General features: G+C 51.0%; 1 protein-coding gene across 1 annotated transcript in view; it reads right to left on the reverse strand.

Moving 5' to 3' along the window:
- NCR2 (natural cytotoxicity triggering receptor 2) overlaps positions 1-2,129 on the reverse strand; it is a 22,388-nt gene extending 20,259 nt beyond the window's left edge. The window contains exon 1 of the mRNA XM_045294773.1: positions 2,102-2,129. Within this exon, the coding sequence (XP_045150708.1) occupies positions 2,102-2,129 (28 nt within the window). The remainder of the gene's footprint in view (positions 1-2,101) is intronic.
- Positions 2,130-13,203: the final 11,074 nt, after the last annotated feature.

Genomic DNA, 13,203 nt, shown 5'->3' on the forward strand with positions numbered 1-13,203 from the left:
TGACACAATGGATGGATGGGTGGAGTTGTACGAGCCCCCAATAAAATGATAAAAAAAGAGAAGCTTCTCCACCCACCCTGATGTCCAGAATGGAGACATAGAACCCGTGAAAGAAGAAGCCAGCCTGGTGGGGTCTGGAGGCCAGGTGAGGGACAATGAAATCTCAATGACCCCTAACAAGAGGGGGCATGCCCCTCAGCAGATGATCCCATTGGTCCCAAATGTCAGACTTTGTCTTAATGGCTGGCCGACAAGAAGCTTGGAGAATGCTTGTGAGAGTCAAAGTTAGGGTCTCATGCTAGTCACTAACTGGTTATACAGGGCTCCCCAGCCAAAAATACACTGAAATCCTTGTCAAGTGTGAAAATGGGGAAAAAAGTTAAAGGGGCAAACTCTACAAGTCAGGATCGTGACTCGAGGTACTTACATTTTGCCCCGAAGCCTTTTGTAAGAATAACATTGTGCTGGAAACCGTATGTCCGCCTTAAATTGGTGTAGAGCTTGAAGGTTACAAACAGCTTTAAAATGTATGTTTTCTCCTCATCACCAACCTCTCCAGATGTTCTCAGTTCCCAGAATCCTCTGCTGCAACATGGGCTTGTATTTTCTTTGCCCTGGGCCCTTCCGGACACTTCATGAATGCTGACTTTTAGAGGGAATGTGAAAGAGTGTGAAGACTTGGGCCTAGGCACTCTGGGAGGGTGGACAGCTCTGTGGGGGACCCAGAGCAGAGAGCTCCCTCCTGCCAGGAGACCCAGGAAAAAGTCACAAAGGGCAGTGTTCGCCAGCTACCGACAGCATGTGTGATGATGCGTTCTCTCTGGCCAGCTGGAAGCAGGGGCAGCCTTTCCATCAGCCTCATGTGTAATCAGTGGGTCTGGAGAGAGCCTGATAGCTTTAGTACGACTGGTGACTTCCAGTTCTGGGTCCTGTCCTGTCTGAGGGCATCATGTGCAACAGCTCGGGCCCAGGAGTCCTGCTCCTAAACTCCTGTAATGTCACTCCCTCCCCCAGACGATTTGTGCCTCCGTTTCCTCATCGTGAAAGGGGATCGGGACAGCTGCTTTATAAAGATTGTGTGGAAATTAAGGTAGACCCATGGTTTCCAAGCATGTCTCTGCATTGGGACCCCTGGGGAGCTTCAGAAAGACTAATGTCTGGGCCCCCGCTCAGAGGGTCTGACCGCATTGGTCTGAGTATGGCCACAGGTGATTCTCAGAGGTAGTCAAGTTTGGGAACCCTAGGGTCAGCTGGTAGGACTCTGGTGCAGTGGGCCACATGTTGAGCTGCTCATCACAAGGTTGGTGGTTCAAACCCACCAGCTGAACCTAGGGAGAAAGATGAGGTTTTCCACCCCCGTAAAGAGGAACAGCCTCAGAATGCCCAGGGACAGTTCTACCCTGTCCTATAAGGTCATTGTGAGTCGAAATCTGCTCAAGAGTAGGGAGTTTTTGCGTTCTGAGAGTTCGACAATCCTGGGGCCAGGCTTTACCAACTCGAAGTTAAACGTGTGTTCTTATTATTTATCCTCTGCCTCTTCTACCTCTCTCTCTCTTTTAAAAAATATTGCATTTCCAGAAAATTGAAATTTCATTTCCCCTCTCTCATATGTTGCAGCTCTGCAGAATCTCTGGAGATGGGAGGTGCACATTTGAACTCACACTGTTTGCAGTCCTTCCTCTGTGATCAGCAACAGCTTTGTCCAAAACACGCCCTTGGACTTGATCTTCTGAATGTTCATCAGGGAAGACACTCAAGGTGCCATGAGTCGAGGAGAGAGGAGGAGGAGGCAGAGGGGGAGGGGGAGAGGGAAGGAGAAGAGAGATGAAGAGGGAATGGGGGACACACAGTGTTGGTGTCTCAGTCGTTCCTCACCCCCTAATGAGTCAGGGGCAGGACTGGGGGCTCCTGCGGTTCCTGATAGTTACTTCTGCCAGATGTCTGGGGCACAGTCAACTTAGGTTCAATTGAGGTCAAGTTTTCTGAAGCTCTCACACGTGACTTCCTGTTCATTTCCAGCCAATCCATGTCCGTCACGTGCGGGATGGAAAGACAGTTTGCATTCGACATTGTATAGGACTCTTGCCTGCTGCCAACAAACCTTGCTCCTGGAAGAGAATATCAAACATAACGCCGCGGTGCAGCGCTTGGTGTTGTGGGTGGCTGTGTGTGCGCGCGTCTTATGCTTTGGGGCAGTATGTATCGGGGCGCGGGCATTGAGGGGGAGGGCATTGGCTGGGCCGGTCAGTGGGACAGCATCTCTGGCTCCTCTTAGTTACTATTTGAATCCCCACAGGGACTGTCTGAAAACTACCATGGAACTTGTTCTCGGGGGTGGGGGGTGGGGGGGCTGTGAAAGCTGGTGTGGTAGTGGCATAATCTTCTGTCAACTTGAGAAGGGGTGGGGTCTACCCTGTCAATCAGGTCACAGCTTGATGACCTCATTTGGAGGAGTGAAGGAGATAAATAGCTCACTGGAGCGTGAGGGAAAGGAGGGCCCCCAACAAATCATCACGGGTCCGGTAGGCACAATTGTGCGGCAATAATAAGTAAAGATTATAGTGAAATCACAGACAGCATGAAAGCTAGAAGAGAGATTGAAATAATGGAGTCAGACACAATTCATGGTAGCATGCTCACTCACCTCAGCCGCACTTGGTGGTGCACGTGGAGACAGCTGGAGAGCCGAGAGCAGGGCCCAGAGAGCCACGTTTATTGCTCACCAAGGCTTATAACTACTTCGGGGGGCCTGATTACAAGTAACCACACATGTCACAGGAAGGGGCAGTACAATAGGCATACACATCATAGGAAGGGGATGTATAATAGGCATAAGCGTGACAGGAAGGGGATGAGCTAGGGTGTGCCCACAGGAAGTGGGGAGACTAGAGGTATACATGTGACAAGATGGGCGGACCCTAGATTCATGATGGTGGCCTAACCTTGGTCACCCTTGGGTGGGCTTGACCTCTCTGGGGTCTCCTACAAGGAAACAGTCAACTACTATCCTTATCAGAAGGGAGTGGGTCCTACTTATTGTGGGAATAAACGGTGGTGACTGCTTGCTCTGGATGGCTGATAACCCTTAGGGAGAATAACCCCTGACCTACTTCTGTTGACCTCCAAGGATATAGTCATTCACCATGTGTAGCAAGCAGCTAAGTTAGGCATGTATTTGGGGGAGATGACTTGGGAGAAATCTTTCTGTTTCCCACACTGGAGGGCCGACACGCTCTCTGCTTTGACTCTGCTTCATCCTGCTGACAGGCCACATGGAGCTACACTGATGCAGTGAGAGCCCTGGAGCTGGAGGAGCCCTGTGGAGACCCACACCAGTGCTGAGATGCTTCCATTGCCACGGGATCCACAAGACTTTCCACCCACTGGCCTGTGATCTTCCTGCATTCAGCGTCATTGCATGTGTTGTGTGAGTCTGAAGAGGAATTATAGACTGGTATCAGACATATGGGCTAATATCAGAATTATGGGCTTGACCTGAACTGGGCTGGGATGTTTTTAAATATACAATTGCACTTATATATAAAGCTCTTTCTTTTACACATATGAGCATCTACGAATTTGTTTCTCTAGTCCACCCAGACTAACACAGCTGGTGAGTGCATGTCAACCAGACATACTCTCAGGTCTCTGTTTTCTCTGGGGACCCAGCAGGGGCTGGAGAGACTGGTCAGGCCTCAGACACTCCCCTAAGCCCCCACTCACTTCAGTCCACCCTCTGAGGGGAAGTGGACAAAGCCACGGTTGATTTCATCCTCATTTCCACCTTGGACTTGCAGAACCTTCCTCATGCAGGTGAGTACCTGCTTGAGGGGGGGTGGGGGTGCGGGGGGCACTGGCAGGCTGCAGTGTTGGGCAGGTGGAACCAATGAGAAGGTAGGAGGCCCTGACCCCCCCTAGGTTGGGGCAGGGCTGAAGCCCCGGTAGGCTAGAGACACCTCCAGCTACTGGAAGTCTCCCCAGCAGGGCCCTCAACCTGGGCTCTGGCCACAGGCCCCTTCCTGCAGGCTATACACTTACCCAATCAAGCCCTTTCTCAATCTTGCTCTTTGAAGGGCTGGGTGTCTGGGCAGAGGCAGGCCCAACTCCACGGTTTCTCTGCCACGGAACCGCGTCGTTGCTCCCGGTCCACACGCTTCCATACAGGAGAGGGCATTATGGGCCCGTCCCTGCTGCTGCTCCTGCTGGTTCTGGACTCAGGTGAGCGGGCAGCTGCTGCAGGGATGGGTGAGGGAAGGATAGGAGCAAATCCAGCAGGGGCTGCAGGGTGAGGCAGGGCACCAAGTGGCATTGGGGCCAGAGGGGCATCTGGGCTCAGACTCTGGGTGGGTGACCCCAGTCCTCAACCTGACCTGGAGGACTTGTTCTCCAGGTTCCTGGGTGCGGAGCATGGAGAAAGAGATAATTCATAGAGTGGCTGGGGAGACCCTGCTGGTGACATGTCCGTACCCAATCAAGAAACTGTCTCATGTAGACAAAACCTGGTGTAAATGGAAGCCAGGTGAGTGCCTCCGGTTAGTTAGTACTTCCAAGTCCAGGACGTGGATCGACAACACTAGATACAGGATCTGGGACGACCGTCTCTCTGGGTTCTTTAATGTCACCATGGCCAAGCTGGAAGAGTGGGACACGGGCTACTACTGGTGTGCCAGTGTCAATAACTCCATCTTTCCAATCAAAGAAGTTTCTCTGGTGGTTTCAGGTGAGCTGTTTGTGGAGGCTGGGGCCTAGGTGGAGTCTCAGGGGAAATGTCACTGCCCATCTCCCCCTGCCTCCTTCCCCCCAGATCCCCCCAGCTCCTACACATGGCCTTGTTGAGTCCTCGGTCCCTGGACTTGGGCTCTCACCTCTGTCTTTGCGTGTCCTGGCCCAACAGAAGCTACACACAGGGTCCGCTGGGTGGGGAACCTCAGGACACACCTTCCCTTCACACTGCTATTTGTGGGGCCCCGGGGCCCAGAGCCCATGGTTCAGAGATCAGAGCTGGAGGGATGAGGTTCTGAGTTCGGAGGTCAGTGGCCTGTGGCACCCCAGTTCTGAGCCTTCCCTGCCCTTGGGGTGACTCAGTGTCTCTATTCGGGCCTCCCTTAGCCCCCGCCTCCCCCTTCCCACCAGCTTTGGAGACACACTTGCCCCCTTTAAGTCCCCAGCGAGCCCTGCCTGTACTAGGTGTGAGACCTCAGGCCTGAGGGGTCTGAGGGGCTGGCTCTGACCCCACCCGCTCTCCCTCTCAGGACTCAAGGGCTGACCCAATTCTGCCTTCTGGTGACCTGGGCTGTGGCTCCCCTCTGTGTTGTCATCATCCCCACTTGTTTTTCAGAGAAGACCCTCTGTACAGCTTCCAGCAAGGACTCTACGGACAGGTAAGTCTGAGAGCCCATCAGATGGCCTCGGAAGGGCTGGACAAGCGACTTGGGTGGCCTCAGATTCAGCAAGCTGGGAGAGCAGGGGGGCAGGAGCAGGGGAGGTGAAGTTTAGGGTCTTGAGAGGGAGCCCCCAGGACCCAGTTCAGACCTGAGCTGAGCTGGGCAAGGTCAAGGTCAAGGTCAAGGATAGCACTCTCCATTTTGAAGCCAGAAAGAGCCCGACTCTCTGGATAGACAGGGGGGCTGATTCCACACCGAGGGCAGTTAGACCAAGAGCGGACAAGGAGCCTGCCCCAAATCACTCAGAAGCTTCAGAGCCCAATGAGGACAACTCAAGCCTCCTGGGCCAGCACTTCTCCTGGGGGCTGAGACCATGCACAGGTACTTCAAAGCACCTCCCACCCGCCGCCACCCAGTTTGCCTGGGAGTCTCCCCCAGGCCCTACAATGAGGCTGCTTCTCTCACCGGCCCAGTGCGGTTCTGTTCCCACCGGTCAGAACTCAGTGCTGTGGACCCCCTGACAGTGTTACACTGGAGAAATGACAACTCAGGGGTCCCAGGGTGGTCCAAATGGTTTATACTCCACTAGTCACCTCTAGACGGGGATCCGTATCCACCTAGTGGCAACATGAGGGAAAAAATGAAAAAGGCCCGGAAACGAAGCCACGCCCACCGAGCAATTCCAACTCAGAGCAACCAGCGGTCAGAGCAAAGCTGGACCCCAGGGCTTCCGAGACGGCCGATCTTCGCAGGGACAGACAGCCTCACCTCTGCTCCTCAGAGTGGCTGTTGGGTTTGAACCGTCAGCCTGGCCTCACGGTAATAGACCAAACCCTTAATCCACCACACCACCAAGCATCCTTTCCACAAAAGATTGCAGCTAAGGACACTCCGTGGAGCAGCCCTGCTTTGCGACCTCGGAGGCCCCCACCCATGCGCATCTGATCAAGGGCAGGGGCTTGGCTCTGGTTTCTTGGCGATTTCTTTCGTCCTGGCTAACCTCGCCCACCCATCTGGGTTACTCGGGTTCCTGTAACCCTGTCGCAGTGAGGCCCGTATGCCTAACCGCTTGATGACTGCCTCTTCTCAGGGAGTCCTGCGGGGAGGGTCACCCTACAGGCTCTAACCCCAGGCTGGGTCAGGGACTGCAGGAGGGGGTGCCCCTTCCCTGTTCCCCACTCTGAAGCGGAACCAAAGTTCTTCCTCCTAATCTGCCTGCCAGCAACTTCTTGGTGATTCAGTTGTGTGGATTCTTCATAAGCAAGGCTCTGCTGCTGATCATCTGCCTCATGTTGCTGAGCTGTAGAATCCTGGTGAGTGGGGTTGGGGCTGGGCTTGGGGGGCCATGGAGAAGAGGGCAGTGCCTCGCCTGGGAGCATTATAGAAATGGTAACTTACACGGACTGCAAGTCCATTTTCCCCTATGTCTCCACACCCCCTGGGTTCTTACAGGCACATTTCCCAGCACCTTTCAACTCCCATCCCTGGCCCATGCTCACTCCTGTCTTCCATGACCCATACAGCTATACCAGCACATTCAGGGCTACTTGTTTTCCCCAGCAAGGACCGGGTCGCCCCGGAAGTGATTCCCGCAGTCCACTCCTCACATAATGGCTGACACTTGGAGCAGGCGGCACAGAACCCCCGAGCGCCTACCCTGCACCTTTGCATGATCTTAGTCAGGCCTTGATGAGCCAAAGCCTTAGGCCTTGGGCTGCTGACCGCAAGGTCCGCAGTTCGAAACCACCAGCCACTCCACAGGAGATAGATGAGGCTTTCTTCTCCTGGAAAGAGTTAATAGTTTCGGAAACCCACAGGGGCAATTCTACCCTGTCCTATTGAGTCCCAATGAGTCAGAACCGACTGGATGCCAGTGAGTTTGAGGCCCTGAGTGGGAGCGGGGTGGACAGAGAGAACAAGGTGACGGAATCTGGTGCGGTGGGGGCAGGAGGGGAAGAAAAGACAAATGGGCTAGGCAAACAGGAGTGGGAGGAGGGTCGGCAGAGAGGCTGGGTCCAGGGGAGCCAAGTCGGTAGAAGGGTGTGACTTCCGCTTCTGAATGCCTTCTCACTCCACAGAAGTACAGCAGTGCCGTGGCAGACCCCATGGCTGCCCCCAGCCCATGACCTTCACCCCCCGCTGAACCTGGGGAACCAGGACGCATTCTATACTCTTATCGCCTCCTGCTCCGCCATGACCCGCCCGAGATTCCCTGCTTCCGGCAGAAGATGCCAGCCAGCGCCTGCGTCTACCCCTGTGGGGGCACCGCTCACCTAGAGCTCAAAGCTCGCACGTGGCCATGGAAATTACATGGGGCGAGCCCCCGATTTCTTTTTACTAGACTAACTTGTATCAACCAAGGACTATCTAGATTTTGAACGAGGAGCCCCGGTGGCGGGGTGGTTAAAGCACCCGGCTGAGAACCGAAAGGGCCCTGGTGGGAACCTTTGGGATGAGAAAGATACCACAGTCGGCTTCCATGGTGGATGGCAGTGGGAGCCCGAGGTTCATTTGTGGAACGACCTAGGAAATAAACCTCGGGAGAACCCCCCTGTCTAAAATTGAGGGAAGGGAGGAAAGAGGTCACTAAACAGAGTGCTTGGGAGAGAGGAGGGTAGAAGCTCAAAGGCATCATTCTGACTCCGACAGTTAAAACTTGGTCCGTGGATCCCCCCTAGGACGCAGACAGGACCTGATCTGGTTTCTCAAATGTTCTGTATGTTTGGTTGGTAATGTTTTATTTGTTTTTTGTTTATACATATTTGAGTGTCTCTCAGAATATGCTTTTCCATTTTTTTCAGTGTACGAACCCAGGATTGATGAACCTAGAGGGACAGCGAGTAGAATAAGGGGTTTGGGGGCGGGGGGTGGTACAGTGGTGGTGGTGGGTGGGGGGGTGGTAAAAGGGAGACGGTGTCAAGGAGTCAGTGTAGAAAAAGAAAGTTTGGAAACGGATTGTGGTAGCAACTGTACATTCTACGTGACGTGATTGAAACGTGGAACGATATGATATACGTATTAAAATCCAACGAATAAAAAAGAAAATTACGGCTCTGGAAACCCTCCGGGGCATTTCTCCTCTGCTGCAGGGTCACGAGTCAATTTTGCCGGACGGCAGTGGGGACCTTGAAAGATTTTTCTGGGCCCGAGGACCCTTTCCCCCCCTCACACTTTGATATTGTGCTGGTATAGTCAAGTTGTTATTTTTTTTATGTCAATTTTGAAGTGGTATATTTTCCCAGATATGTATGGATTTTGCTGAGGTTCCCAAATTCATGATTAATGGACTATTCCTGAGGTTATTAGCTGATCTGGAGCCTTGCTTCTGACTCATGGCCACAAATGCGCAAGGGCACCAGACTGCTATGATCTGCATGATTGTGTTCCCAAAGTACATCACAGGCCTTTCTGCAGTGTGTCTTAGCCTGGAAGCTGCCCAGATTATCTGTTCCACATCATGGCCACACACAAGCCTCCCCCTGGTGAGTGGTGGTGTGCTGGAGGGGCATTGGTGGGAATCCTGCGTGGAAAGGGAGACTTCCTTCAGCTTAGGATACGCTGCGTGTGCCCTTCCTGTTTGGTTTTGTAACTCCAGATCTTTGAGCATCTCATTCTAATAGTTTATTTCATCTTCTCGAGCTGCCCTTGGAAACTTTCTGTTCAGTTCTTTGACGTTCTTCATTTCTATCACTTGCTTTAGCGACTCTGTGATCAAGAGCCAGTTTCAGCGTCTCTTCGGACATGCACGCTGATCTTTCCTGTCTTTTAAATGGCCCTTTGCTTTCTTCATGTGCTTTGTTCTTGATGTGTTCCCACAGAGCATCAGGCCTTTTGTCCTTAGTGTTCAGTGAGTCAAGTCTAGACTTGAAATGCAGGTGGGAGATATGCAAGAAGGTCTGTTGGGTCTTGTGGATTTCTGTTCCTTGTTTTTCAGCTTCACCTGGAGCTTGCCTCTGAACATTGGTGGTCTGTTCCACCGTCGGCCCCTGACCTTGTTTTGGCTGCTGATATTGAGTCGCTCCATTGTCTCGTTCCCACGGATGTAGTCACTTTGATATCTATGGAGTCCATCCGGGGAAGTCCGTGTGTAGAGTTTCCCTTTGTGTTGTTGAAAGAAGGTAATTTTTGATGAGGAAGTCAGTGGTCTTGTGGAATTCTCTCCTGTGGTCATCGGCTTCGTTTCTATCCCCAAAGTCATAGCTTCCAACTACGATTCCTCCTTCTTTTGCATTCCAGTCAACAAGAATGATCAAATGCATCTTGACTGTGTGTTCGATCAAGTTCAGATGGAAGAGATTGGTAGAATTCTTCTGTTTCTCCATCCCTCGCGTTAGGGGTTGGTGTGTAACTTTGAATAACAGATGTAATGGTTCTATTTGGATAAATATCATCCTGCCACAGATGGCAGTGTGCTTCGAGATAGATCTTGAAATGTCCTTTTTGACAGTGAATGCAACGCCGTTCCTCTTGATTGGGTCATTCCCCACATAGTAAACCACAGGGTTGTCTGATTCAAAAGGGCCAAATACCAGTCCATTTCTGCTCACTAATGCCTAGAATATCGGTCTTTATTGTGGCCCATTTCACTTTCGATGACTTCCAATTCTAGATCCGTACTTCCTACACCCCAAGTTCCAGTTAGTAATTGAGTTTTGCAGCGGTTTCCTCTCAGCTTGAGTCATGTTCCATCAGCCAAGGAAGGCCCTGAATGTGTGACTCCATCCACCTCACGGTTGACTCTATCTTGAGAAGGCAGCTCTTCCTCGGTCATATTTTGCGTGCCTTCCAACCGGAGGGCATCGTCTTCTGGAGCGCTCTCTGACAAGGTTCCAGTGCCCTTCAGGAGGCTTCCCTTGTCCGACAATGTTCTACTGGTAGCCATGGAGTTTTCGCCGGGCAGTTCCTCAGAAGCGGACAGCCTATTCCTTCCTCATAGCCAGTTCGTGCTATGAAAGCCCTGCTGAGACCTGTTCAGGTCGGGTGCCCTGCTGGTCTTTGAAATAGCATTGACGTGGCTCCCAGCATCACAGCCACATGCAAGACTCCCCAGGGTCTCCCAGTTTCATATTGTGCTCAAAGAAGGGTGCAGTCTCTTCTCACCCTGGTCCCACCTTCATGATTTGATAGAGTCCACACTGCTGCCAGCCACCATCCTGATAACAGCTCCCAAACTCACTGCCATCTACTCGATTCCAATCCAGAGAGACCTGATGGTGAACCTATCACCCACTGTGCCACCCCGGCTCCTTTGATCACAGCTGTCCCCTTTGAGAGAGGATCCCTGGGGACACTGTTGGGAAGCATTGAACTGCAAGGTCTGTGGTTCAAATTCACCAGCCACTCTGCCCGAGAGCGATGAGGCTGTCTGCTCCCATAAAGCTTGGAAACCTTGCACAAGGTCAAGATGAGTCAGGGTTACTGGATGACAGTGGGCTTAGGGCTGATTCTCCCCCTGTGAAATGCTTGGTTTCCCTTGCTTCAGGGTAGGAGGGAGCTTTTTTCTTGTTCTTCCATCTTTATAAGGATGGTATTTTAAAAAAAATTATTGCATCTACACCATTTTGGGGAAAGGTATGAATGGTAATTTAAAGAGTTTTTATAGTGCTTTGGAATGGACTTAATAAAAGAACCGTATATGAATTCTGGGATATGTATTTCCAGCCTATCTAAGTTGATCAAGTACAAACCCCCCACACCTTTCTATCTCCACTGCCCTCTTGCCACCCTCACCCCACACCATCGCACTGTCACCATGGGACATGGCTTTCTTATTTGTTTGTCGCTCTCCCTCCACTGGACTGCAGGCTCAGAATGTACTTTACTAGAATAAAGACATGGCATCTGTTGCTTAGTCCTATCGTGAGTCCTAGCATAGCACCTGATGCGTAGTGTACATGACTCTGTTAAGCCCCTAAAACTGTTGCACGGAGGTCATCTTTCAAGCTCAAACCAAAATTATTCCCTGGGGTCATTCTGAAACCCAACAGTAGTATAACATAACTAGTAAAACAGGTGTGCCTTGAGCAGTAGATTGTTTACAAACTATCCCTATGCGATCAAAGCAACATTATGCTCTTTCAAGAACTGTCCACACAGGATGCAAGCTTCAATGGAAGTCTTGGCGGGAAGTCCATTCATGTAAACAGGGGGAGGGGCAATTCAGAAAGGGACTTGAGAATGGCGCACAACTCATAGCATGCAATCAGTGTCCCTAAAGTGCGCGCATAGACACAATTACACTGGTATATGTTTTGCTCTGTATATCCGCAACCACAAATTTTAAAATTTAAGTGAAAAAAAATACGAAGTGCTTTAGACAGGGTTCTCTAGAGAAACGAAACCAGGACACTTATGATTATATAGCTAGATAGATACAGCCTGAAGGAATATAACAGCTAATTGGTCCATACAGTAGTAGAGAGATCTCAGTACTGTGTGGAACAGTTAATATACTGGAAGTCCTTCAACTCAGGAGGGCTGCTCCGTCCAAGGTCAAGGAGGCAGAAAGCTGAGTCTTCCATAGAGCAATGCAGGCAGTCCAGCCAGAGGCAGCAAACAGCAGGGCAGGTCACCAACAGTCAGCCAGATGACAGAATCCCACACTCCCAAGCTCAAGCGATGTGTATACCAACAGCATGGAAGAGCAGGTCTCGAACAAAGTGCAAGCTCTAGTGACATGATCCACAGGTTGGCTGTCCCACAGGTAATGTAGCTTACAAGTTGGGGCAGAGAACTAGCTAAAGCAGCCGCATATTGGTCTGATCACAAGAGAGTGAGAGAGAGAGGGGCAGGGCTTGCTGAGCCATTTATGGCTTTTCCCTCCAATCAAACACATGTTCCTATTGGCCAGGTTGGCACAATAAACCTACCTATCCCACTAGGTAACTCGAGTGGACATTATTGCCCTTCTTATGAAACAGTACCTGTTTGAAGTTCTTTGAAAGGGTTACATCATTAAGTGTTTAGAAATAGCAAATGAGTGAGTCGCTCTCTCTATACGTTTTTAAAAAGAAGAAGGCATTAGGTTTAGAGGGCCCACAATGTCCTCAAACTCAGACAGCCGACAAAGGGCAGAGTTGGAAGCGGAACCCAATAGGGACCGTCGATCAACATGACTTTACAATTCAAGTCTCGTGAAGAGAAGACTCAGCAGGAGTTTATATGAATCTAGTGCATCCTCGTCACCACATTCATGTACACGCCTGTGCACACACATATGTATTATCTCATGTTTTAAAATAAATCATTTTATTGGGGGCTCTTACAGCTCTTATCACAATCCATCCATCCATTGTGTCAAGCACATTTGTACATATGTTGCCATCATCATTTTCAAAGCATTTTCTTCCTACTTGAGCCCTTGGTTTCAGCGCATTTCCCCCCCTCACTGACCCTCCCACCCTCATGAACCCTTGATAATTTAATAATTTATTTTCATGTCTTACACCAGCTTTTCCCTTCACCCACTTTTCTGTTGTCTGTCCCCCTGGGAGGGGGTTATATATAGCTCACTGTGATCGGTTCCCCTTTTCTCCTCCCTTACCCTCCTGGTATTGCTATTCTCATTATTGGTCCTGGGGGTTTATCTGTCCTGGATTCCTTGTGTTTCCAGCTCTTATCTGTACCCATGTTCATGCTTGGGTCTAGCTGGCTTCTTAAGGTAGAACTGGGGTCATGATAGTGGGTGGTGGGGGGAAGGAAGCATTAAAGAACTAGAGGAAAACGGGATGTTTCATTGGTGCTATACTGCACCCTGACTGGCTCATCTCTTCCTTGTGACCCTTCTGTAAGGGGATGTCCAATTGTCTACAGATGGGCT

Source organism: Echinops telfairi, unplaced genomic scaffold, assembly GCF_000313985.2.
Source record: "Echinops telfairi isolate 266 unplaced genomic scaffold, ASM31398v2 ScPeMD7_3533;HRSCAF=4204_1, whole genome shotgun sequence".
NCBI classification, from domain to species: domain Eukaryota; kingdom Metazoa; phylum Chordata; class Mammalia; order Afrosoricida; family Tenrecidae; genus Echinops; species Echinops telfairi.